This window comes from Phocoena phocoena, chromosome 3, assembly GCF_963924675.1.
Source record: "Phocoena phocoena chromosome 3, mPhoPho1.1, whole genome shotgun sequence".
NCBI lineage: Eukaryota > Metazoa > Chordata > Mammalia > Artiodactyla > Phocoenidae > Phocoena > Phocoena phocoena.
The window spans coordinates 168,853,397-168,876,919 of record NC_089221.1 but is presented as its reverse complement, the minus strand read 5'-3'; the positions used below and the strand labels follow the sequence as shown (position 1 = coordinate 168,876,919).

The window sequence follows — 23,523 nt, the reverse complement described above, 5'->3', positions numbered from 1 at the left end:
GGGCTCGCAACTTTCTGCGGTGGGAACACCAGTGGCCGTCAGCTTACCCAGCCCCTGCCCACCGCTGTCCATTTGCTGGTGGACGCTACAGAGGAAAGTCCCTTAAACTCAACAAGCTGGAGTCAGGTGCGGTCTCCGTCGTTACAGAGAAAAGCAGCCCCCTCTCACGGAGGCCGCAGCCACTTGCAAGCCTCAGCTGGGTTCGCATCTCTGCGGTGTAAGTCACGGGGTCACCCTGCCAGTCCTGATTCCTCAGGTCACGACTTCCGGCCACGGGGGTGGGGGGCTGAGTCCCCACCGGCTTTCTCTGCAGCCACCGACTCTGACTCCATTCCTCCCCCATCACCCCAGTGTTGCTTTATCGCACTTTCGGACTAAATCCTGTTCCCTCTGCGGCGATGGGGTGTAAGTCCACAGCTGAGCCACGTGGCCGGTCAGGCTTACGGTCCACAGCTGAGCCACGCGGTCGGTCAGGCTTACGGTCCACAGCTGAGCCACGCGGTCGGTCAGGCTTACGGTCCACAGCTGAGCCACGCGGCCGGTCAGGCTTACGGTCCACAGCTGAGCCACGCGGCCGGTCAGGCTTACGGTCCACAGCTGAGCCACGCGGTCGGTCAGGCTTACGGTCCACAGCTGAGCCACGCGGTCAGTCAGGCTTACGGTCCACAGCTGAGCCACGCGGTCGGTCAGGCTTACGGTCCACAGCTGAGCCACGCGGCCAGTCAGGCTTACGGTCCACAGCTGAGCCACGTGGCCGGTCAGGCTTACGGTCCACAGCTGAGCCACGTGGCCGGTCAGGCTTACGGTCCACAGCTGAGCCACGCGGTCGGTCAGGCTTACGGTCCACAGCTGAGCCACGTGGTCGGTCAGGCTTACGGTCCACAGCTGAGCCACGTGGCCGGTCAGGCTTACGGTCCACAGCTGAGCCACGTGGCCGGTCAGGCTTACGGTCCACAGCTGAGCCACGTGGTCGGTCAGGCTTACGGTCCACAGCTGAGCCACGTGGCCGGTCAGGCTTACGGTCCACAGCTGAGCCACGTGGCCAGTCAGGCTTACAGTCCCTTTCCTGTTCATTCATCACTCAACATCCGGATGCTGAGAAGCAGCAGTGAACAAGGGCGACGCCCCAGCTCTTGAGGAGACACGGGTGATTGTCGAGGAGACAGGCAACGGACAAGCAAACAGAGAACGGGGTGACGGGCAATGGAAGAAAATCCAGGCGCAGGGGACAGAGGGCGACAAGGGGAACGCTATTTCACTCGGGAGGTCTGCAGGCTTCTCTGAGGATGATCGGGCCACAGGGCTCCCTGGGGAACGATGCTCCAGGCAGGGGAGGGCGGTGCAGAGGCCCCGAGGCCAGCAGGCCAGGGCGGAGCATGAGGACGGCGATGGGAACAGGGAGTGACCGGGCCGGCAGCCGGCCGAGGGGTCGGGAAACGCTCCGATAAGAGCCAGACAGTCAATAGTCTTCTGCTCGTCACTGCTCGACGCTGCTGAGGATCTGTAAACGAGTGGGCCTGGCCTCGCGCCTATAGCATTTATCTGCACAGCCAGGTGGACAGCAACCTGAGCCCTGGGCCGCAGCTGGCTGGCGGGCCGTCCTGCACGGCCTGCAGGCAGAGAACAGCTGATGGCCTCCGTTGAACGAAACGCTCCATTTCCGCGTGTTTATCACTGAGTGGGACTGGAACTCCACCGGAGGGCTTCTCTGGGTGAGCGCAGCCCAGGTGTTCTGGGTTCGCCCAGGTGAGAGGGGCAGCGTGGGAACAGCTTTCCCGCGCCATCCTGACTACACCGCTCCCCGGCCTCCTGGGCCCTGCGTGGCCGCACACAAGTCTGATGCTGCTCTGGTTCCTGGCCTGCGGTGTGACCCGCTGTTTTCTCCCTGGACACCTTTACGATCCTTTCTTATCCTAGGTGTCTGAACGTCACAGTGAGGCTGGGAAGCTCATCCACTGGGCGGGGAACCCGGCAGCTCTCGGAAACTTGAGCCCTTAGTTATTATTTTCTTTTCCTCCGTTTTCTCTCTCTTAAAAAAAAAAATTCCTATCAGCTGGCTAGTAAACTGCCGGGATTGATCCTTTCATGTCTTTTTCCTTCTCTCTTGGTTTCCTTGCATGGGTTCTCTTTCTCACGTTTCTTTCTCCATATGTTTTTCTCTCTCACGTTTACTTTCCGTGACGGTTAGTTTTCTGTGTCAGTGATGGGCAGTGATTCAGTCAAACGTTAGTCTAGGCATCGCCATGGTTCCCGTCCACCATCCCTCGACTTGAGGTGGAGAAGCTCAGCCTCCACACTGGGGGTGGGCCTCACCTAGTCAGCAGAGGGGCCTTGGGAGCAAAACCGAGGTTTCCCTGAGGAGGAAGGGGTCCCCGCCTGTGGACGGCGGCATCTTCTCCCTCCACTTGAGCGTCCAGCCCGTCAGTCCCTGCTACGGACTTCGGACGTGCTGGCCCCGCGATCACGCCTGCCCGTTCCCTGAAATAAATCTCCTTACATTCTCACACACACACACACACACACACACACACACACACACACACCCCTAATTCACTATAATACAGTTACATACATCGTTTTAAAACATGTCCACCTAACCCTCGCCCAGGACCATCTTGTGGGGAGCCGACGCCCGTCCCTGCCCCCTGCTTGTACTTGGCAGTGAGGGGATAAAGGATCATGTCACATCCTGTTTTCATCCTGTTGCTGTCCTAGCCGGCCCCCTGCACCACGATTCCCCACCTGGTTCTCATCTCCCACCTGCCACCACCTGCGCTCCTGTTTTCTCTAGATTCTTCCTTTACCTCACTCAGTGGGGATGCTCTAGGGGCAGAAACAAAGGCTCGTGCTTGAGCTGCCGTGTCTCTCCAGCAGGCGGGCCCAAGATGATGGTTTCTGTCTGCAGAAGCCCTTGTAACCCAGTTTTAGGCCCCAGGGGGCTCTGGGCCTGCCCCGGGAGCCCCCAGGAGTGAGGCCCACAGGCTGGTCTGCGTCTCTGGGCCTTGGCCTCCCTCCCAGGCCTGGAGCTCTCTGGGAGATCAAGGGCACACCTACCTGTAGAAGGACCATTTCAGCAGGAACTGCCGCGCAGCCTTTGGGAAGCTGGGGCTGCCCGCGTGCTGCTTCAGGACCTGGGTGACTACGTTGTCCAGCCAGCTGGCCCACTGGTCCAGGGAGCTCTGCTGCTGCAGGGTCAGCTTGAAGTCCTGCTCCAGACGCTGCACCACGCCCTCCTCGCACTGGCACACCCACGAGGCCTGCTCCTGTAAGGCGCGGGCAGGCAAGGGCCGGGTCAGGACGGAGGGACAGCGACATCTCCCGGGCGCGGCCCTAGGCCGGACACACACAAGCACGGACACCTGCTGCTCTCGACCTTTTCCAACTGTGAGCTCGGCACCCGCTTCATGGGGCAGAGACGGATGGCCATCCAGAGGGAACCTGCCCGGCTTCCAAGGGCCTAAATCCAGGCTCCCTGCATCCTAGGCCCAGGCTGTACCACGTCTTCGCGTTGCGTTATTTCTAAGTGGCCACTCCTCTGTGTGCGTGTTCCTGTTTATTCGGTGGATAAACTCAGGGCCTACACTAGACGTAAACACAGCAGCAGGACTCCCCTGATGGCGGCTGCGCTTTCCTAAGCCCAGAGGAGAGAGCCGTGAACATGGCAGTGGGAAGGCAAATTTTTTTTTTTTTTTTTTTTTTTTTTTTTGCTTGCGGTACGCGGGCCTCTCACTGCTGTGGCCTCTCCCGTTGCGGAGCACAGGCTCCGGACGCGCAGGCTCAGCGGCCATGGCTCACGGGCCCAGCCGCTCCGCGGCATGTGGGATCTTCCCGGACCGGGGCACGAACCCACGTCCCCCGCATCGGCAGGCGGACTCTCAACCACTGCGCCACCAGGGAAGCCCCAGAAGGCAAATTTTAATGAAAATGGGCCAAGGCGTCATCCCAGAGCCTGGAGGCCAGGGGGATGATCACGCAGTGGAGCCCGGGTGTCCCCGAGGGCTGTGGGTGCCTCAACCCCGACCCTTTTCATGCAACAGAAGCATGGGCCGGGCCCGGGTGCGGGGCCGGTCTTGCGGTAGGCTGCGTTTGGTGGGTCTGCGCATTTTTCTAGCGGGCGGAAGCCGGGTCCACGCGCCCCGGTCCCAGGCCGCGGGGAGGCGCGCAGGACAGTCACCTGCACGTTGGCGAAGTCCACGCGGTTGAGGTCGCTCAGCATCTGGCTGATCTGCGCCGTGTTCTGCAGCACTGCCCGGGCCGCCTGCGCCAGGTGGTTGAGCGACGTGTAGCGCCGCAGGGTCTGTGCGAAGGCGCCGACCACGCCGACCTGGGGCCCGGGAAGGTGTGAGGCTAAGCCTGTCTGTCTCTCTCTTCTCAGGGGCGTGGCAGCGGAGGGACCAGGAGAGAGCTGTTCTGGCAGGGGAGAGGGACCCGTCCTCCGGACAGTCTCAGAGACCCCCAAATTGAGAATCAGTGAGGGACACGGGCGTCACCAACGCACGGAGTGGCATCTACAGCGGACGCCACGGCACAGGTGAGTTAGAATTCAGCACAGCGTGGCCAGGCCCTGGCTTCTAGGATTCCTCTGGCTCTCTGGGAGGGACAGTAAAAATACCGATTCCCAGGCACCACTGGATCAGACGTTGCGAGGTGTGGCCTGGAAATCCGCACTTTTGAACAGCTATCCAGGCGATTCCTGCTTGTGGGGAGCAGGCAGGCGGGATGCCCAGATCTGGCCCCGCCTGTCTGAGGCCGTAAGAACGCTCTCGGGAAGGGAATGGGATCGCCTCTTTTCCACAAGTAGGCCTGATGGCCATGTTTTACATGCTGATCTGTGGCTGAGACGCTAGCAGTAAGGGTGACCACAAAGAGGTTAAATCCCCCTCCTATGACGAGCAGAGCAACACTCGATCTGCTCTGAATCCACCCAAAAGTATCACAGCAAAGACATCGTCTGTCAGGCACTCCCAGTCAGCACCTGTCCTCCACCAGCAGCAGCCCAGCCCTGGGCCTTCCTGGAAGGACCACTTACCCTCAGGACACACAGCAGCAGCCCCCTTTCTCTGGGGCCCAGCGGTCCTCCAGTTCCCTGGGGGCAGAGGAACAGGAGCCCCCTCCCTTCACAGCACAGCGGGGCCCGAGGGGGCCCCAGGCTGTAGCCTCTGCCCTCCCACCCCACCACCCCGCAGCGTGGTCTGGAGGCCCAGACCCCAACCCCGACCGTTACCTTGGTCTGGATGACCTGCTGTGGGAAGTCGCTCATGGCGTTCGTCAACCAGCCTTCCAAGCTCTTGGCAAAATTGCGGATGGCCTGGGTCAGGGTACCTGGGGGACACAAGTATTAACGGTGAGAAAGGCAGTCTTGCCCGTCAGAATCAGCTCACGTGTAAGAGGTGCACATGCCGTGGAAATGACCACCCACCGAGAACAAGCAACACAGAGGAGAAGAGATGGATGGTGAGAATTTAGGGCACTTAGTGACGGAGATGCTGAGTAGGAACTGGGGCCAGCGCCGTTGATCTCTGCTCATCTACCTGTCTATGCTGGCAGTTCTCACCTGGGGTGATCCTGACCCCGGGGGACACTGGGCCATGTTTGGGGACATCATGGTTGTCACACTGGGGCGGCTTCTGGCATAGAGGGGATGGGGCCACAGTGCCCAGGATCGCCCCCCGGGGACGGACCCACCCCGATGTCACTGGGCTGAGTGGAGGGGGGAGACCCTGATATACACACGTGCATGTAAACATATTCTACCAACTTCCAAATTTATTTTCAGATGGCTTGCAATAAGAAATACATTTTTTTGAAAAAAGAAAACCACCCCTAGTGTTATAAAAGGAAATATACCCCAATCTCAAACCTTAATACACAGAGACTCTAAAAGCACACTACACTGAACAGTTTCCAGGCTGGCAAGGCCAAAGGAGAACTGCAACGGTTTTGCTGTTTCCCATTTTCTGGCAAAAAAAAGCAGCAGACCAGGTCATCAAAAAGATGGAGGTTCCCCAGCGCTAACAGGCATGGATGTTAACAGGCAGCCGTTCGGGAAGAGCGAGGCTCAGCGCCCGGCCTCCTCGCCCTCACGAAGTCGGGACTCGCGTCCTGGGGGCCCAAGGGACAGCCCCTATGTAGGGGGCCTGCAGGCGGGCGCCCCCTGGTGGCGGGTGTTGTCACCACCTCCGGAGGCCACAAGGGCGGGTGGCGGCAGAGGCCCTGGGAGGGTCCCCACGGCCCGCATCAGCCCCAGACGGGTGTAGCCATCAAGGGCCACCATCTCCTTTTCTCTCCCTTCCTCAGTCAAGGCCGCTGGAATCTGGAGAAGGTCTGAAGAATCCACCCCTTCATGCTGCAGACTCACAGTGCTGGGAGGAAGCCGAGCTCAGCGTCAGATCAGCTGGGGGGGAAGCGGGTTAGAACCCGACTCAGCCCCCGCCCCCCGAGGCTGTCCCGCGACCTCGGTTGGCCTCCACTCTGGGAGTCTCCTCTGGGGAGGTCGCGGGCAGGGGTGTGGGGAGGGGCGCTTACTGGGCACGGGCCGCAGCACGTCTGGGATGAGGATCTCCACCAGCGCCTGGTACAGGATGTGGTCGCAGGTCCTCATCCACCTGAGCACGGGGTCGCACTTGCACAAAGATACCAGCTTGTCCTTGGGGAGGACGGCGCCCTCCGGCTCCTCGTCGCTGTGGGGGACGGGGTCACGGGGGACACAGGTGAGCCGTCAGCCCGGGGCCTGCTCTCGCAGGATAAGCCGAGTGAGGCTGCAGGACCACCTGGGGCAGGCAAGCTCCCTGCCCCGTGGTCACCCCTGAGATCCACGCCGAACAAAGGGAAATGCCATACGAGTCGCACACCAAGTCAGAGGAAAGACCACACGTGCGTGAGGGGGTCTGAGTGCTGATTCTTGAAAAGCTGGTGCATTTGTGGGTGTCAGCAGGAGACGGTCTGCAGGGCAAACCCAGGCCCCGTGAAACTGAGGCCTGTCTGGGGGCTGACGGGCAGTACCTGGTAGGTAGAGAGGCAGGGCCGTCGCTGGAGGAGGCTTTAGAATTCCAGAAGGAAAGCCACAGCTTCTCAACGTAGTGGAACTGGAGGTTCATCACGACATCTAAAGTGGCCTAGGAATAAACACGGCTGGATAAACACTCCGCTGTACTCACACCATGTGACTGCCAAGCAGTCACATGTGCCAAGCAAGCGGCCGGGATACGGGCTGCGGCGGGGTCTTTCCAAACCCAGACAGACCACGAGAGGGGATGGGAGTGAACGAAGGAAGATTCCATCCACCCCTTGACCAGAGTGGGGGGGGGGCCAGTCCTGTCCGCTCCTTGTCACCGGCGGGGACACCCAGTGATGCTCTGGCGCTGGCTTCGCGCAGCTGACCGAGGCGCCCACCGGAGCCCCCAGGGCCTGGGCTCGGGGTTCAGGGGGCAGTCACCTCGCAGTGCCGCCGGTAGGCCAGCTGAAGGGCCTTGATGTCGTGCAGCGTGATATTCTCCTGCAGCAGGACACTGCCCAGGTCGGGCGCCGGGAACTCCGGGAAGACGTGGGACACATCTGTGGCGGGGTGGGGGGGGGGAACGCGGGGGCAGGTCAGCAGGGCTGGGGACACCGGCCGTACGTGTTGGTGACCCCATGCCAGCCCTGGCTCCTCTCACACCACACAACCCTTAAGCTTTGGTTTTCCCAGGTGCAGGGAGGGGACAACATCGTCAGCTCCCGGTGACGCACAAAGCACAGGGCCTGGGCCTAGCACACATCGTGCACTCCATCCCCCCAGCGTTGGGGGCGCCCAGGTGGGTGACAGCGTCTCCAGAAGACCCAACAGGGGAGGGTTCAGTCGGGGCTCAAAGATACACTAAAGTACACGGAGGCCACCCACGTCTTTAGCGTATCCCGTCACTCCGGGGCAGGGACGGTGCCAGCTGGGGAGGGACTCTCCCAGGGAGGGGCCCGGCTCAGCTGAAAGTACATCCAGTCTTCTTTCCGACGGGCATTTCATTTTACTTATTTTCTTTCAGTTTAGTATATTTTATATTTTAATTTTTGGGCCAAGCCACGCGGCTTGTGGGACCTTAGTTCCCCGATCAGGGATCGAACCCGTACCTCCTGCCGTGGAAGCACGGAGTCCTAACCACTGGACCGCCAGGGAAGTCCCCTTATTTACTTATTTTTATGATGGTCACTTTAATCCATTATTTTTGGATTAATATCCATTAATTTGGGAGGAACATGCTGATTATTCTAAAGTCTCAGGGATTCCACAAAGAGGGTTTATCTAGAACTTTCTATGTAATTGAAAAGGTGATATACAAGAAAACTGTCTAAAGTATCCCTGTAGATGCTGCTGGTGCCGAAACCCAGCCCCAGCGGTGTCGAGTGGCCCCAGAGCCTTGCCAGCAGGCCCTGTGCCGGGGTGGGGGGCTCACCGATGTACTGCTGGTGGTGTTGGCTCTGGGCAGCCATGGCCTGCTCAGGTGTGCTGTGCAGGCTGCCGTGCGAGCCGCTCTCCCCAAGGCTGTCCGTCTTCTGGGCTGGCCGGTACCTGGGCAGGGAACACGTGTGCCACCGTGAGGCCCTAACAGCACTGCCCAGAAGGGGCCCAAGGAGTGGAGGACGGAGCAGGATTTGGTTTGGGGTGTGTGTGTAATTTTCTAAAACTAGTGGTCAAATAGAAAACACAAAATTTACCATTAAAATGGTACTTTTAAGGGCACAGCTCAGTGGCATTAAATACATTCACATTGTCGGGCAACCATCCCCACCATCATCTCCAGAACTTTCTCATCTTCCCAAACTGAAACTCTGTCCCCATGAAACACGGACCCCCCCTTCCCCTCCCCCAGCCCCTGGCCCCCACCATTTACTTCCTGTCTCTATGGATGTGACTCCTCCAGGGACCTCACATAAGTGGAATCAGACAGTATTTGTCCTTTTGTGTCTGGTTTATTTCACTAAGCATCACGTCCTCTGGGTTCATCCATGTTGTAGTGTGTGTCAGAATCTCCTTCCTTTTGAAGGCTCAATACCACTCCACTGTATGGATGGACCACATTTGTTTATCCACTCATCTGCTGATGGACACCCGGGTTGCTATTACGTGTATATATTCTAACACTTCTCTCTTAGAAGACAAGTGAACTTCTTTACATAGAGTCCCAAACATCTTACTATTACGTGATCTCAAAGCACATTCTGAGACTTTTGTTTTGCCCTGAGCTAGAAAGCAGTGGACAGCCTGTCCGGGCAGCAAACTGAGAAACGTAACCGAGAAGGGCTTCCTGGGATGACTTGCTTGAGCCCTGAGGGATGCGCATGCCAGGTGGGATGGGTGCGAGGGACCCAGCCTGAGCTGGGAGTGCCTTTCCTTGTGGGATGTAGGGCCAGGCTCACCGGGAGGAGGGAGGACGCCGCTCAGAGGTATGTGGACCACCTGACTTTGTGGGGGTGGGTGGCTCTAAGTGTCAGTGGCACAAGCCTGTGGCCCGAACCCCACAACGGAAGCTACAGAGTCCTTGTCTGTGGACGATCAGGTACAGGATGGACTCCTGGTCCCAGGGAATGTTCCAGGCTCTCTCCTGGGACCTCCAACTCCCGTGATCGGCCATGTGGTTGGGAGTCACTGGGACCCCTTAGAGCAGCTAAAATGGGGTGTCAGCCACGCAGCTCAGCTGAGGCACGAAGGCGCCACGTGGAACAGAGTGGGGTGCATCCCTGCCCTGGAGCAGAATGGACCCTGGAGAGGGGCCGGGGACAGAGGCGGGCAGAGGGGTGAGTGGAAGGGGCCAGGGAGCTGGTATTTGAGTGGGGCCCTGAACGGGGCGTCTCCAACTAGGGCTGCAGAGCACCATTTCTGCCCCTTGTTTTGAAAATAAAGTTTGATGGCCACATGGCCACACCCGTTGCTTTAACCTGGTCTGTGGAGGCTTTCACGCTACACGGGCAGAGCTGAAGGGTCTCCACAGATAGTGTCTGCCTGCGAAGCTGAAGATATGTGCTCTCTGGCCCTTTACAGAAAAAGTGTACTGACCTCTGCCTTAAAAGATGAGTAGGTCTGTGAGGCAGAGAACATTCCAGAAAATGACCAGGCCTTTCCAGCCATCAGATCCAAAGGTCAGGAGGAAGCAGCAACTTAAGTGTATAAGCTTCTTTCTCCTGGCTTCTGGGGTTATGTTCAGTGTTCTCTCTCTTTCTTTGACGACAGAGAGGAAAAATCAAAGATCTGTGATTCTAACTCTATGGCATTCAGGAAAAGGCAAAAACTACGGAGCCAGTAATAAAAGATCGGCGCTTGCCGGAGGTTGGCGGGGAGGAGGGACCAACAGGAGGAACAGGGAGCGTTTTTAGGGCAGTGAAACTACTCTGTACCATCCTCTAATAGTGGATACAGGTCATTGCACCTTTGTCCAGAGCTACAGAGTGTACGACACAGAGAGTGAACCCTAATGTCGGCTATGGACTTCGGGTGACAAGAACGGGTCTATGTGGGTTCATCAACTGTAACAGAGGCACAACACTGGAGGCCGGGGTGTGGGGGGGGCACATGGGAAATCTCTGCACCTTCCACTCACTTCTGTTGTGACCCTGAAACTGCCCGCGTCCTGCTGGCCTCACTCCATGCCAGGTGCAAGTGAAAGGCAGGGCTCTCCCAGGACGCCGAGATGGGGGCGAACGTGAACTGGTTTTCTGCACTCCACGCATGTTTCATCCATTTCCAGGTTGTGGCCAGTGGTCGAGAAACCCCTCTCCCTCCGTTCCTGCTAGTGAAACCTCTCAGTGGGCTGGCTGATCCTTAGGCCGGCCGGCAGCTCACCCACCTGGGCTTCTGATGCACAGGCTGCTGCCGCATGGCCATGTACTGCGTGTCCTCCTGCAGCCGGTTCAGGGGCGAGTCTGGCTTCAGACGGATCCCGTAGTAATGATACTTGGAGTTGCCCCTAGGAACCAAACATCTGGGGTCAGCTCTCTTTGCAGATGTCCTGAACCGCAAGACAGGGCTCTTCCCCCGCCCTTCTCCCTGGGCTCTTGGGGCCAGTGTTCCCTGGACCGTGTGGGAAACGTTCATGGGCTGTCCCGTGGTCAGAGAGGTTCAGGAAATTCTGTAACGACTTCCCCCTCTGGGAGACTCCCCTCTTGTTTTTTAGTATGATGAAGGCTCTGAGAAGTCCTGCAGTAAAAAAGCCAGTTCAACTTTGTTTAACCCAGCATGGTCTAATAATAATAATAATAGCAATACTACTACTTATTATTATAATAAATAATAATACTTATTATTATAATAAATAATAATTACTATTATTAACTCTCCCCCCTTCCAATCATCTAATAACACGTTTTAGAAATGGTACAGTTTGGGAAACACTACCTTATTTTATTATGGGAGAAATGATGCTCAAAGGGTTTTAAGTAATTTCTTTAAGGAAACAGGTCAGAAGGGTCTCCTCTGGAGGGAAGGACAGACACGCGGCCTTGCAAACACCCTCAGCTCACGGGCCGCCATTTTCCCTGAGCTGGCAACACGGACAAGCCGGGGAGCCTGGGTCCTTCCCAGGTGAGGCGCGAGCTGAACTGGTGCTCGGAGGGAGAAAGCGGGCAGGATGAGCCCCAATTCTGAGGCCAGCATCTGGGACCCTCTGAAGGTGGAGGCCCCAGGAGCCATCTGGAAAGGCCCCCGGGCAGCGGTGGCCGTGTCCCCAGAGGTCATGGACTCCTCCTCCCTGCCCCCCTCTGGCTGCCCATGTTCTGTAAGGATGTCCTCCGTCAGGGATCCCAAGGTGGGAGAGAACCCTCCTGGCCCCGTCCTTTAAGACACCCAGCATGCCCGCTTCTGGGAGGGGGTGAGTGAACGCCGAGACCCACGTGTGTGCGCCTTTACCCAGGGCACGTGGCGAACCCGGCCGGCCACAGGTCAAAGCCATGCAAGATGATCTCACGTGTGGGCCAAGCCCCCCGCTTTGAACAGAGCGAGGCCGTCTCTTCCTAGTGGGAGGAGCCAAACGCTACTGCCGGGGTCGGGGGTGGAGGGAGAAAGATTCCCGCCCGTGAGGGTCCCCGGCCGCTGTCTGCCAAGAGCAGCCCACAGTGGATCGGTCCAGGCACAGCAAAAAGCATCAAGACATGGTAAATCCAACTCGACTAGACAATCCAGAGGCTGCTATTTAAAAAGCCTGCTATGGCCAGGACACGGAAGCAACCTAAGTGTCCATCAACAGATGAATGGATAAAGAAGATGTGGCACATATATACAATGGAATATCACTCAACCATAAAAAGAAACGAAACTGAACTATTAGTAGTGAGGTGGATGGACCTAGAGGCTGTCATACAGAGTGAAGTAAGTCAGAAACAGAAAAACAAATACCGTATGCTAACACATATATGGAATCTAAAAAAAAAGGTCATGAAGAACCTAGGGGCAGGACAGGAATAAAGATGCAGAGTAGAGAATGGACTTGAGGACACGGGGAGGGGGAAGGATAAGCTGGGACGAAGTGAGAGAGAGGCATGGACATATATACACTACCAAACGTAAAATAGATAGCTAGTGGGAAGCAGCCGCATAGCGCAGGGAGATCAGCTCGGTGCTTTGTGACCGCCTCGAGGGGTGGGATAGGGAGGGTGGGAGGGAGGGAGATACAAGAGGGAGGAGATATGGGGATATATGTATACGTGTAACTGATTCACTTTGTTATAAAGCAGAAACTAACACACCATTGAAAAGCAATTATACTCCAATAAAGATGTTAAACAATAAATAAATAAAATAAAAAGCCTGCTATGGAAAAATTCAAACGAAGGGAGAGAGCAGAGGTGAAGCGAAGGGAGAGAGCGGAGGTGAAGCCCGTGTCCCGTCACCAGGAGAGAAGCGATCACGGCCCACGGGTGGCCAGGCCGGGCCCAGGCTACCATCAATTCAGGGCAACTCCAGGTACACCCGGAGCCGCGGACGTCAGGACGTGCCAGGAGGGGGAGCCTCACGTTCTCCCGAAGCTCGATGTCTGTATAAGGGAAGAGGAGGGTGGGGGGCAGGTGCAAGGGCTGCCAGACACCCTCACCGACCCACCTGGTACCCAGCCGCCGCGTCCTCAAGCCCATGAACACGGAGCGGATCAGCTTCCCAAAGGAGGCCGCGTTCACGGGGTCCAGCTTGTGTTCCTGGCAGTGGCGAAGGTAGTGGTTGTAGAGCGAACTTCTGGGGAGACTCACGCCTTCTGCGGTTTCGTAATTATCCAAGAGCCACTGGAGCTGGATGGACAAGACAGGCCGGATGCTGACGTGGACGCACCGACAGCAACACACGCCTTCCGTCCTCAGACACGACGGGGCAACTCACCTCTACTGTCACCGATTCAGGTTCAATTTGGGGCACGTTCATTACTTAATAGCTTCTTTTCACTTGCTTACTTATGCCTTCGATTTCTAGCCAAGCTTTCAGGTTCCTTGACTTAATTTATAAAAACCTGCCCGTGATGGAGACTGAAACCCCCATAGGCCTCACACACCAAATGCTTCCTAAACCTACGGGGATGGAGCTGATCTGAGCACACGGGCAAGGAAGAGGAAGGAAAACCCCACGGCCCATCCGCAAGGCGCCCCGTTAAGGTAATACCACCGCAGTCCCTGTACTCAGGACCGAGAGGAAAACAAACGGGAATCTGAATAAAAGACTGAAAGGTTCGTGTGCCAGGTTTTGTGCTCAGGCCAACGGCAGGGAAAAGGATCCAAGGCCGAAGTCGAGGCACCCAGAGGGCAGCACTGACTCAGAACTGTCCACACAGACAGCTCAGTTCCCACACCGAGGGAGGCTGAACCACCCCCCCCCCCGCCCACTTTGCACCCACTGCAGAGCGCCCCAAAGGCTGCGGTTTGATCCTGGCTTCGAGACTGTTCCCCAACGGAGGGAGGTCTGGATTTGGAAGAGTGAGCCCGGGAACAAGGCCAGAGGCAGGATCCCGCATCAGGATCGGGATGGGGCTCCCTGCTGCCGGGGCCCCTGTCCTCTGTGCTCCCACACCCTCTGTCCTTCTCCCTGGGAGATCGCCGCCCCACCCCCTTACCCCCAGCCCCCTCTGGTGCTCGGCCCTGCAAGCCAGGTCGTGGCCCCGCCCAGACTTATAAGCCCACAGGCTGCAAAGTCTGCTCGCGTCGCCCTTTTAGACACGTTTCGGAATGGTTTTAACATGCAAAGAGGTACAGAGAACAGACTCCTGAACGCCTGCTTCAACAATCACCACCTCAGGGCCCATTTTACTTCCTCTAAGCCCCACACACTGTCTCTGCCACTTTATTTTAGTTTAAACTCATTTTTAGTGGAGTATAGTTGCTTTACAATGTTTTTGTTTGTTTGTTCGTTTGGGGCCACGCCTCGCAGCATACAGAACTTCCCCGACCAGGGATCAAACCCATGTCTCCTGCAGCGGCAGCGCAGAGCCTTAACCACTGGACCGCCAGGGAGGCCCCCTCCCGCCATTTTAAAGTGAACCTGATGTGCCTTCGTTTCCTCCATGGGGCCTCCCCGCTCTAACATGGACCCGAGTGAGAGGCGGGTGGTGGGGTCAGCTGGTGCCAGGAATGCTAGAATAAGGAGAGTTTCAGAGGCAGGGGGTGGGCCTGGGCTGGATGTGCAGGATGAAGGTGGGGAAAAGGTCAAAGGTCCAGGTGAAGGGGCCCTGGGGGGCTGACAGAGCAGAGGGTCCTATAACACAGCGCTCCCCAACCTTTTTGGCACCAGGGGCCGGAAGACAGTTCTTCCATAGATCGTGGGGGGGAGGGTTCAGGCGGGATGGTGGGGAGCTTCACTCGCTCCCCTGCCGCTCACTTCCTGCCGTGCACCCCGTTCTCAACAGGCCGTGGACCGGTGACCCCTGCTCTAACGGAAAGACAGACCTCTGGCCTCCAGAAGGGCTGGGGTAATGGGTTCCGGTTTTGGGAGGTGGGGGAGGAGTGCTGGGCTGGCATTCAGGGTGGAGGTCGGGACCAGATGTTTTAATGTGACACCGAGGAGCCCAGAGCGGGTCTGTGCGGGTGGGGCCGAGGAGGGGTGTGTGAGGCGTAGCATCGAGGCCTGGGGTTAGGTGCTGCCCCGGGGAGAGCCTGCAGCGGGCCCTCCCCAGGTGCCCTGCAGATGAGGTATCTGCCACACCACCTCCCCACTAAGGGACCAGCCCAGCTGCCGATCCGAGTAGCAGGTTTGAACCAGGGGTCGCCGGCCCTCCCGTCACCACGAAGCCTGTCTCCTGCAGCCCAGGGTGCACGGGGAACAGCTGTCCACTCATCTGTCCGTGTGCTGTGGGATGTCACGTGCTGGCTGCACCCGTGACCCCGCAGGGGGATCCCACCCCCACCAGTGGGTGAAGGGGGGGCAGTCACCACGGGGATGCGGGGAGGAGGAGGCAGCAGCCAGAGGCTGAGGGAAACAGGAAAGGGTTCTTCAGTTCCCCCTTTGGGAAAGAACATCACGGTTTCTACTTTCCATCAAGTCACCTAGATATATAATTTTCAAACTTTCCTTAAATGTGCTTTTTCTACACAAAGGTGGCAGAGCACCCCCGCTTCTCTCTCCAAGGCTTTGCTCCGGCCCACGGCTCCCACCCTTAGGGGCCATCTCCTTGCCGCCCCTTGTTCTGACCCCTCCTTCTGTCTTTGATACTATGAACAAACTGTGAACTTAAGTGGTTTAATCACTGCGCACGGCCTGCCCCAGGAGGCACCCTCCTCCCCACCCCTGAGGCCCCCCTGCACACACCCCGCCCCCCGCTGCCTTGACTCTGGGGCTAAGGGACTGACGTCACCGGGAGGTGGGAAGGAGGGCATGGGTGGCACGGTGGAGCTGCTCCTTTCTTGCGGGTACGCCCCCGGCCTGCTTTGCGCTCACAGCGGCGGGGTGGGGGGCTGTCCCACCAGCTACGAGCCTTCCCACGGCAGCCTCACCAGCCACAGGGGGGAACTGGGTTCTGTCTGTTGCCCCGCTGTCTAGTTGCAATTGGCTCAGATCTAGGATCCAGGTGAGGAAGGGCTGGTATTTGCTGGCCCCTGAGCCCCAAGGTTTTCCAGAGCACTGCTCGCCGACACAAGCATTCATTTTCGATCGCTTGTCTCCCTGCCGAAACGGGAGGTCCAGGAAGCAGAGACAGAACCGGGTCTGCCCATGTTTGCACCCCGTGAAGATGCCTCAAGAAAGGCTGATGGAGAGGAGGAGGGGTCCCGCAGAGCGGAGGGGAACCCCAGCATGAGGAGAGCCGACAGCCTCTGGATGTGCAAGCAGGAGGCTCTTCCTGTCTCTGCCACGCTGGCTGGGGAGCATAGGCCGCTTCTAGGGGAGTCCTCTGCGGGAGGGAGAAGCCAGGACCAGGGGCCCAAATGTCTCAGGGTCTGAGCGCCCACGGGGGTCCTCAGGAAGATCCTCAGGCCGCGAGGTGGAGGCCTGGGAGGGGCCCCGGACCAGGTCCTGAGAGATGGAGGCTGAGACCCCGCCCGGCACCTGACGCGACTGGCCCAACGTGAGAAGGAAGGTTTGGGAAATAAGATGATGGCTTCTGCTCCTGACCACCTGGGCCAAATCCCAAGAATTACACAGAAAGCAGACTTCCTTGCGGGTGACTACGTGGACACCGATACCAAGGATGTGTGGTTAACTCCCTCCTGAGTAGAGGTAAGCACAGAGCGAACAGATGCCACCAGCAGCCTCCGAAGCAATAATGGGTTCACTTCCACCCTCTCCGGCGACGAGAGGTGACCCGGAAGGGAGGCTGACGGGCGCTGGAGGGCGGTCTACGGGCTCCGTGAAGGCAGAGCCTCCCCTGTAGGCTGAGCGAGCGCCGGTGGGGTGTGCGCACCGCACTCCTGGACGCCGCCACCTGGTGTCATCCCGACCGGCCGAGCATCGCACGTCAGTGACACTAGGTGAACGGGAGGCCCATCTCCCCACCACACAGCCCCGCCTCGCCCGCGGCAGACTGACCGGGTGTGACGGTAGGGAGGCTGTGGCCATGGTGGGTGAGGGGGGAGAAGTGGTCTGATTCCGGATGGTTCTGAAGGCCAAGGGGCATCGGATGCGGGCTGTGGGCGGAGGAGGGGGCACAAGGATGAGCCTCCAGCAGGACGGCGCTGCCCTGGATGAGCCAGGAAGGTGGCGGGAGGTGCAGGGTCCGCTGTGGGGTGGGGGCGGGGGGCGGTCAGGGCTCGGCCCGCGACACACGTGCGCAGCTGCGCCTCCGGGCGGGCAGGCGCCCTTGGAGGCTCAAGGGTGGAGCTGACGGGAGAGGCCCAGCCTCGACGCCCACTGGGAAAGAGCCTTTCCCTCCAGGAGACCAGGCGGGGTCGTCGAGGTGGTGAGGGGGCCGGGGAAACTCCAAAAAACAGCAGTCCAACCGTGACCACTGCCGGAGGCCTTCGCCGCCATAATCTGGAGCAACTTCTAGGCAGAGCACCCAGTCCATGAAGCTGCCACAGCCCATCGCCAGCCCAGACTGCAGGGCACGGCTCTGTCACTACACCACCACCTGAAGGCTAAATCATCTTTGACAATTTATGTTTCTTGATTTAAAAAAAAAGGTCATACAATCTGAATACGATCCACCTAAAAGCGGGTCCTTCTCCCAGGGGCTGGAAATAGTAGTTTATGTACAGTAAGCAGCGGCCACCTCTGCAGGGACCCATGATGGGGGTCCCTGAGTCAGCAGGGGTTGGGGGCCTCTCCCGATAGACCCGGGGACAGCAGAGGGGCAAGCCTGGCTGGCGTGGCTGCACCCACAGGCCACAGTGACACCCTGGTGAGGGACGGCATCTCCATTCCCAGCTCAACTTTCTCTGCCTCCTTCCTCCAAAACAGTCATCCCTCGTTTCCTGCCACCAAATCATGCGTTCCCCTGTTTTAAAGATGGCTCGAGGCCCACCTCTTCCCTCAGGGGCTCCCACACCAAGGCTGGAAGGTCCCTTCAACCCTCAGACCCCCTGGTCCGAGTCCCGAGGGCAGCCTGGGGAGCTGGGGTGACCCTGATGTCGGGTTGGGTCTGGAAGGCACAGCCCAGCCTTCCTGGGCTCTGGGCATCTCGCCACCCGGCACCAGGCTCTCCTGCCCGGGCACGGGGACTGCAGCCAGTGGTGCCCAGGGACAACTGTCTCAGGTGAGCGCGGCGAATTAGGACCACGAAGGGCTCTGCAGGACACATGGCCGTCTGTCGCCAGGACACACCCTAGCTCTCTCCCCGCCCTCCCTGCCCAGACAAGCTCCTGGCTGGCTGACTGCAGCGCGTGGGGTCGACTCTTTACCGAGATCTTCTTTCTGTCCTCTTTTGAGTCGCCAAGCCTCAGATCCTACTTCTTACGGCTCCCAGTGGAAGAAAACGACCCAACCACAAATCGCCAGAAAGAAATGGACACAGGAAGGATCTTCCTGCTCAGAAACTAAACTCAGGAATGGAAACTGGTTTTGGAGGAGCAACCAAGGCAAGCCCGCCTTTCAGAGGAAAAGTGTTAGAAAGCCAGAGGCATCCCTGCAGCCAGAGACTGAGGCTCACGCGTTTCACATAGACATTTTAAACTTCCCGCGGATACGCCGCCGGCCTGGGGTCCGCACCCATCCTGCCTTCCTCATGGCTCTCTGGGGCTGCCCTAGTGCCTGGCCTCGCAGGCTGTGCCGCGGCCACGTTGTCTGCTCGAGATCTGAAGAACTCTGGTCCCCGAGCAGAGAATGCCGTCTTGCGGACTTTCTACACGCTCTGCTCTAAGGCTGCAGCTTCCCTTCTCCAGACCTTCCCACCAGGTGACATCATCCGGCAGTGATGGACAACAGGGTGGCCATGACCCACCTAGCCTGGGGCCTGACGGACTTTTGTTTTTCCTTCCAGACGACCGGGATGAGGCTGCTCTTCCTCCAGTGACCAGCCTTCTGAGGCTCAGCCAATGGGCTGGAGGTGCTGGCCACGCCTGTGCCCCCGACAAACCCAGAACCTCCTGGATCTTTCCCTAGTGGGCTTTCTGGCCCCGCACCCCAAATCACTCACTTTGAATGTCGGCCAGTATGAAAGTCTTGCTGGGGTCACAGCTGGGATCGGGTACAACTAAAGGGGACTTTTCTTTGATGTTTTAATTCTCAAAAGGATGCCAATCCCAACCCAAGCGCTCGAGAAAATCTGCCCGAAGTGCGCTCTGAACTCCTGCGGGCTGTCCTACCTCCAAACTGCCGAACAAAGGTCCAGTCAAGTTAAAGCCGAATTGAGGGCGTTTGGAGAAGTAAGGGGAAAAGGGAGGAGTGGGGAGGGGGGGCGACAGGAGCTTTCCCTCCTCAACTGTCCCCAGAAGCCGAGTCCCTGCACTGTCATCTCTGCCATCCCCGTCCTGCCACTCAAAGGCACCCAGAGGCAAAGACCTTTGCGCCCTCCTGGCCTTGGGGCCTATGATCACGTGGTGTCCCAATCAGAGAAAGAAGGTCTTATGCAGCTAAAATCAATAGGAATTAGTTGCTTTGCCCTTCTGTCAAATGACCAATGTTTTTTTATTTTCAAAAAGCTGATCACAGGAGAATTAGCTAAGAACGTTTATGGCACCCCCAGTCCGGTGCCATTTCTTGGTTGTGGCTTGTCTGGGTACGAATTTATTTGCAGTGCTGTCCTCTGCCAGGCATGGTGGGGAGGACGTTACATACACTTAGCAGCTTAATCCCTGTTTCCCCCCAAGGATGGAGGCGCTGTCACCCCACTCTCACAAAGGAAGAGCCTGCCTGGATTTCCCTTCGCTGTGGAAGGCCGTTTTTGCTGCGTGTAGAAGTCTAGATGGGTTCCCCCCTCTGCACCTTTTCGGCACTTTAAAGGTGTCAACTCACTGCTTTTTTTTTTTCCGGCCGTACCGTGCGGCTTGCGGGATCTCCGTTCCCTGAACCAGGGACGGAACCAGGGTCATGGCAGTGAAAGCCTGGAATCCTAACCGTTGGGCCACCGGGGAACTCCCTGTTCGTTTTTAAAATGCCTACGAAGGTGACAAGCAGAGCAGGGCAGACCAGCAGGTTGACACACACTTACATGACTGTTGAGTAAACCGCTTTTGTGTGATGTGATCCCTTCGCTTTTTTGGAGGTTTTCAATCGCCATTTCAAGCTAAAGAAAATGTGCGCAGAAACGAAACAAAACAAAACAAAATGGAAAAAAAAAAAAACAAAAACGAAATCAGATGGTTAGCATTAGCCAAGATTGGTTTGTATTAATATCCAAATAAAGATCCGAGTGCCTACAGGATAGAGAGCAGGCTGGACACAGGCGGGGGGATGGGTTAGGTCGGGGGCCGAAGCCTCAGCGGGAGCGTTGCTTCGTCACGTGCAGAGGAGCCCAGGAGCCCGTCAGACACCAGCAGCAGAGGGGGCCCTACCGTCTACACTGGCAGCCGAGTTCTAACACGTCTGCACGTACACATGCACACCGGGAATGCTTGGCCACTGCACAAGGCCAAGTGCAAGCAAAGCCAGCATGATAGACGCCTGCTGCTCCCAATCCATCGTCTGCACTGGCAGAGTCAGAGGACCGCAGACCCGGCGACAGTTGAGGGCACTGGTTTCCCGGCCAGCCTGCCCTTGTCGCAAAGCCCAGGGTCTCCCAGCTGGAGGGCTTTGGGAAAATACCAGTAGGCCACGACCCCAGCCCTGCCATTGGGAGGCGCAGGACCCTGGGGCCACGGAGATGAGACAGCTCACGGAGGGGTCCTCCTGGGGGAGGGCCTCTGAGATGGGTCCTCAGACCTCGCAGAAGCGAGGGCGGAGGGGCCATGGGAGGTCTATGCAAAGGAAGAGACACCCGGCCGAGTGTGGCAACCACCACATCTGAGCCCGACTTGTACATGAAAAATGCAAACATAAGCTCTGCTGGAGGCAATGACCCTTAAACATCCAGGGGAGGCAAAGACCACAGAGACGATTCTGTAAAAAGCAGGCCCAACACTTTCAGAAAGTGCAGCTGGACCACTTCCCCAGAGCTGAGTTCAGGAACGAGGGGTTTCTGCTTCGCCCCCCACCTCTTCTGACCACTGTTGAGAACATCTACTCTTGCCACTGCTATTCAACACGGTACTGGAAATTCTAGCCAGGGTCATTAGGCCACAGAAGAAAATAAAAGGCATCCACACAGGAAAGGAAGAAGCAAAACTACCTCTATTTGCAGATAGCATGATCTTAAATATGGAAAGGATCTCCCCCCAAACTATCAGCACCCGGGTTGCAAGATACAAGATCAATATGCAAAAGTCAATTATATTTCTAAATAACGAACGATATGAAAATGAAATGGAGAAAACAATCCCATCTGCAATAGTATCAGAGAGAATAAAATACCTAGGAATAAATTTAACCAAGTAGGTGAAATACTTGTACGCTGAAAAAACTATGAAACACTGTTGAGAGAAATTAAAGACGACCCAAACAAACAGAAAGACGTCCTATGTTCATGGATTGGAAGACTTACTATTAAGATGGTAATACTGTCCTAATTGATCTGTAGACTCAACACAGTCTCAATCAAAATTCTCTACAAAGCTTCCAGCTGCCTTTTCAAACGGACAAGTTGATCTTAAGATTCATACGGCATTGCAAGGGACCCCAAATAACCAAAACAACCTCGAAAAAGAAGTACCAGGTCGAAGACTCATTAAGTTCCCATTTCAAAACTGATTATAAAGTTACAGTAACCACAACAGTGCAGTACTGGGATAGGAGAGACATATAGATCAATGGGATAGAATTGAGAGTCCAGAAATAAACCCATACATCTAGGGTCAATTGATTTTCAACAAGGGTGTTTAGACCAGTTAATGGAGAAAGAATACACTCTTCAACGAACGGTGCTGGGATAAACAGATAGTCACGTGCAAAAGAATGAAGCAGGACCCTTACCTCACACCATATACAAAAATCCACTCCAAAGGGATCAAAGAACTACATGTAAGAGCTAAAACTATAAAACTCTTAGAGGAAAACATGAGGTAATCACATAAAATAAGGTTATCTCCATGACCTTGGATTTGGGAATAGAATCTTAGATATGACACCAAAAGCACAAACAAAAAATAAAAGATAAAAACCTTTAAAAAAGATAAGTTGGACTTCATCAAAATTAAAAACTTCTGTATGTCAAAGGACACTATAAAGAGAGTGAAGAGACAACCCACGGAATGGGAGAACATATTTGCAAATCATGTATCTAATAAGGGTCTTATATCCAGAAATATTATAAAGAACTATGGAGACTCAACAACAAAATGATAAAATGACACAATTAAAAAATGAGCAATGAACACCACATTGTTAATCAGCTATGCTCCAATATAAAATAAAAAGTTCTTAAAAATGGGCAAAGGCCTGGAATAGGCATGTCTCCAATAAGCACATAAAAAGATGTTCAACATCATTAGTCATTAGGGAGACACAAACTAAAGCCACAGTGAGGTACCACTCCACACCCACTAGGTTGGCTATTAAGAGAAAAAAGAAAAGTAACAAGTGTCAGTGAGGATGTGGAGAAACTCGAACCCTCCTCAGTTGCTGGTGGGACTGAAAAATGGTTCAGCTACCGTGGCAAACAGCTGTTAAAATATAAACTCAGTTAAACCACATGACCCAGCAATTTCACTCGACCCAAGATAATTGAAAACAGGTGTTCAAACAAAAACTTGCTCGTAGCAGCCTGATTCATAAAGGCAAAAAAGGCAGAAAAATACAAATGTCAGTCACTGATGAATGGATAAACAAGATATGGTCCATACATACAACTGAATATTATTCATCTCTAAAAAGGAATGAAGTTTTGACATATGTTACAATGTGGATGAGCCTTGAAAACATGATAGGCAGTGAGAGAAGCCAATCACAGAAGGCCACGTGCTGGGTGATTCCAGTTGTATGAAACGTCCAAAACAGGCAAATCCAGAGACAGAGAGCAGATTAGTTGCCCTGCGGCTGAAGGAGGAGGGAATGGGAGGTGACTACTAACTGGTACAGGGTTCCTTTGGGGGTGATGAGAATGTTCTGGAACTCGACAGGGTAATGGTTACAGAACATTGTGAATGTACCAAATGCCACTGAATTACATGATTAAAATGGTGCATTTTATGTTATGTGAATTTTACCTCAATAAAAACTATACAACTAATTAAAAAAAAACTTTAGTCTTTCTTGCAATTTGAACGGATCTTTCACCCACATGCACGGTTTTGTAACAACATGCACTTGGTCACTTGGAAAATATTGGTTCACTGAGTTTGCAGATCTTCCACATGTTGATACATTTCATCACACGGTATTGAAAAAAGTCACACTGGTTAATATCACCACCACCAACTTCAGCAAGATACCAGTTTTCCAAAATTCTATTTTTTTGCTTTTTTGGTTTGAGAACATATTGACAATAAAACCTGTCGTGTTTTCCTCGATATGTCAAGCTCACAACCGTTCAGTTTTGAGAAAATGTGTACCAAATCTTCGAGTCTGAATAATCATAATTTGTCTGTCATCCTTTCGAGGAAAAATAGCGTTTCATGAAAAAAGTA

At 55.8% G+C, this 23,523-nt stretch overlaps 1 protein-coding gene across 2 annotated transcripts in view; it reads right to left on the bottom strand.

Moving 5' to 3' along the window:
• RFX2 (regulatory factor X2) overlaps window positions 1-23,523 on the bottom strand; it is a 45,676-nt gene that overhangs the window by 3,667 nt on the left and 18,486 nt on the right. The window contains exons 5-14 of one of the 2 annotated variants that reach the window (XM_065875533.1): window positions 20,016-20,090; window positions 13,061-13,242; window positions 10,815-10,934; window positions 8,427-8,542; window positions 7,436-7,554; window positions 7,003-7,115; window positions 6,526-6,680; window positions 5,225-5,322; window positions 4,175-4,324; window positions 3,055-3,263 (exon numbers count right to left, since the gene is read on the bottom strand). In XM_065875533.1, coding sequence (XP_065731605.1) covers window positions 3,055-3,263; window positions 4,175-4,324; window positions 5,225-5,322; window positions 6,526-6,680; window positions 7,003-7,115; window positions 7,436-7,554; window positions 8,427-8,542; window positions 10,815-10,934; window positions 13,061-13,242; window positions 20,016-20,090 — 1,337 coding nt within the window. The remainder of the gene's footprint in view (window positions 1-3,054; window positions 3,264-4,174; window positions 4,325-5,224; window positions 5,323-6,525; window positions 6,681-7,002; window positions 7,116-7,435; window positions 7,555-8,426; window positions 8,543-10,814; window positions 10,935-13,060; window positions 13,243-20,015; window positions 20,091-23,523) is intronic. The other variant, XM_065875534.1, reaches the window with a different exon arrangement.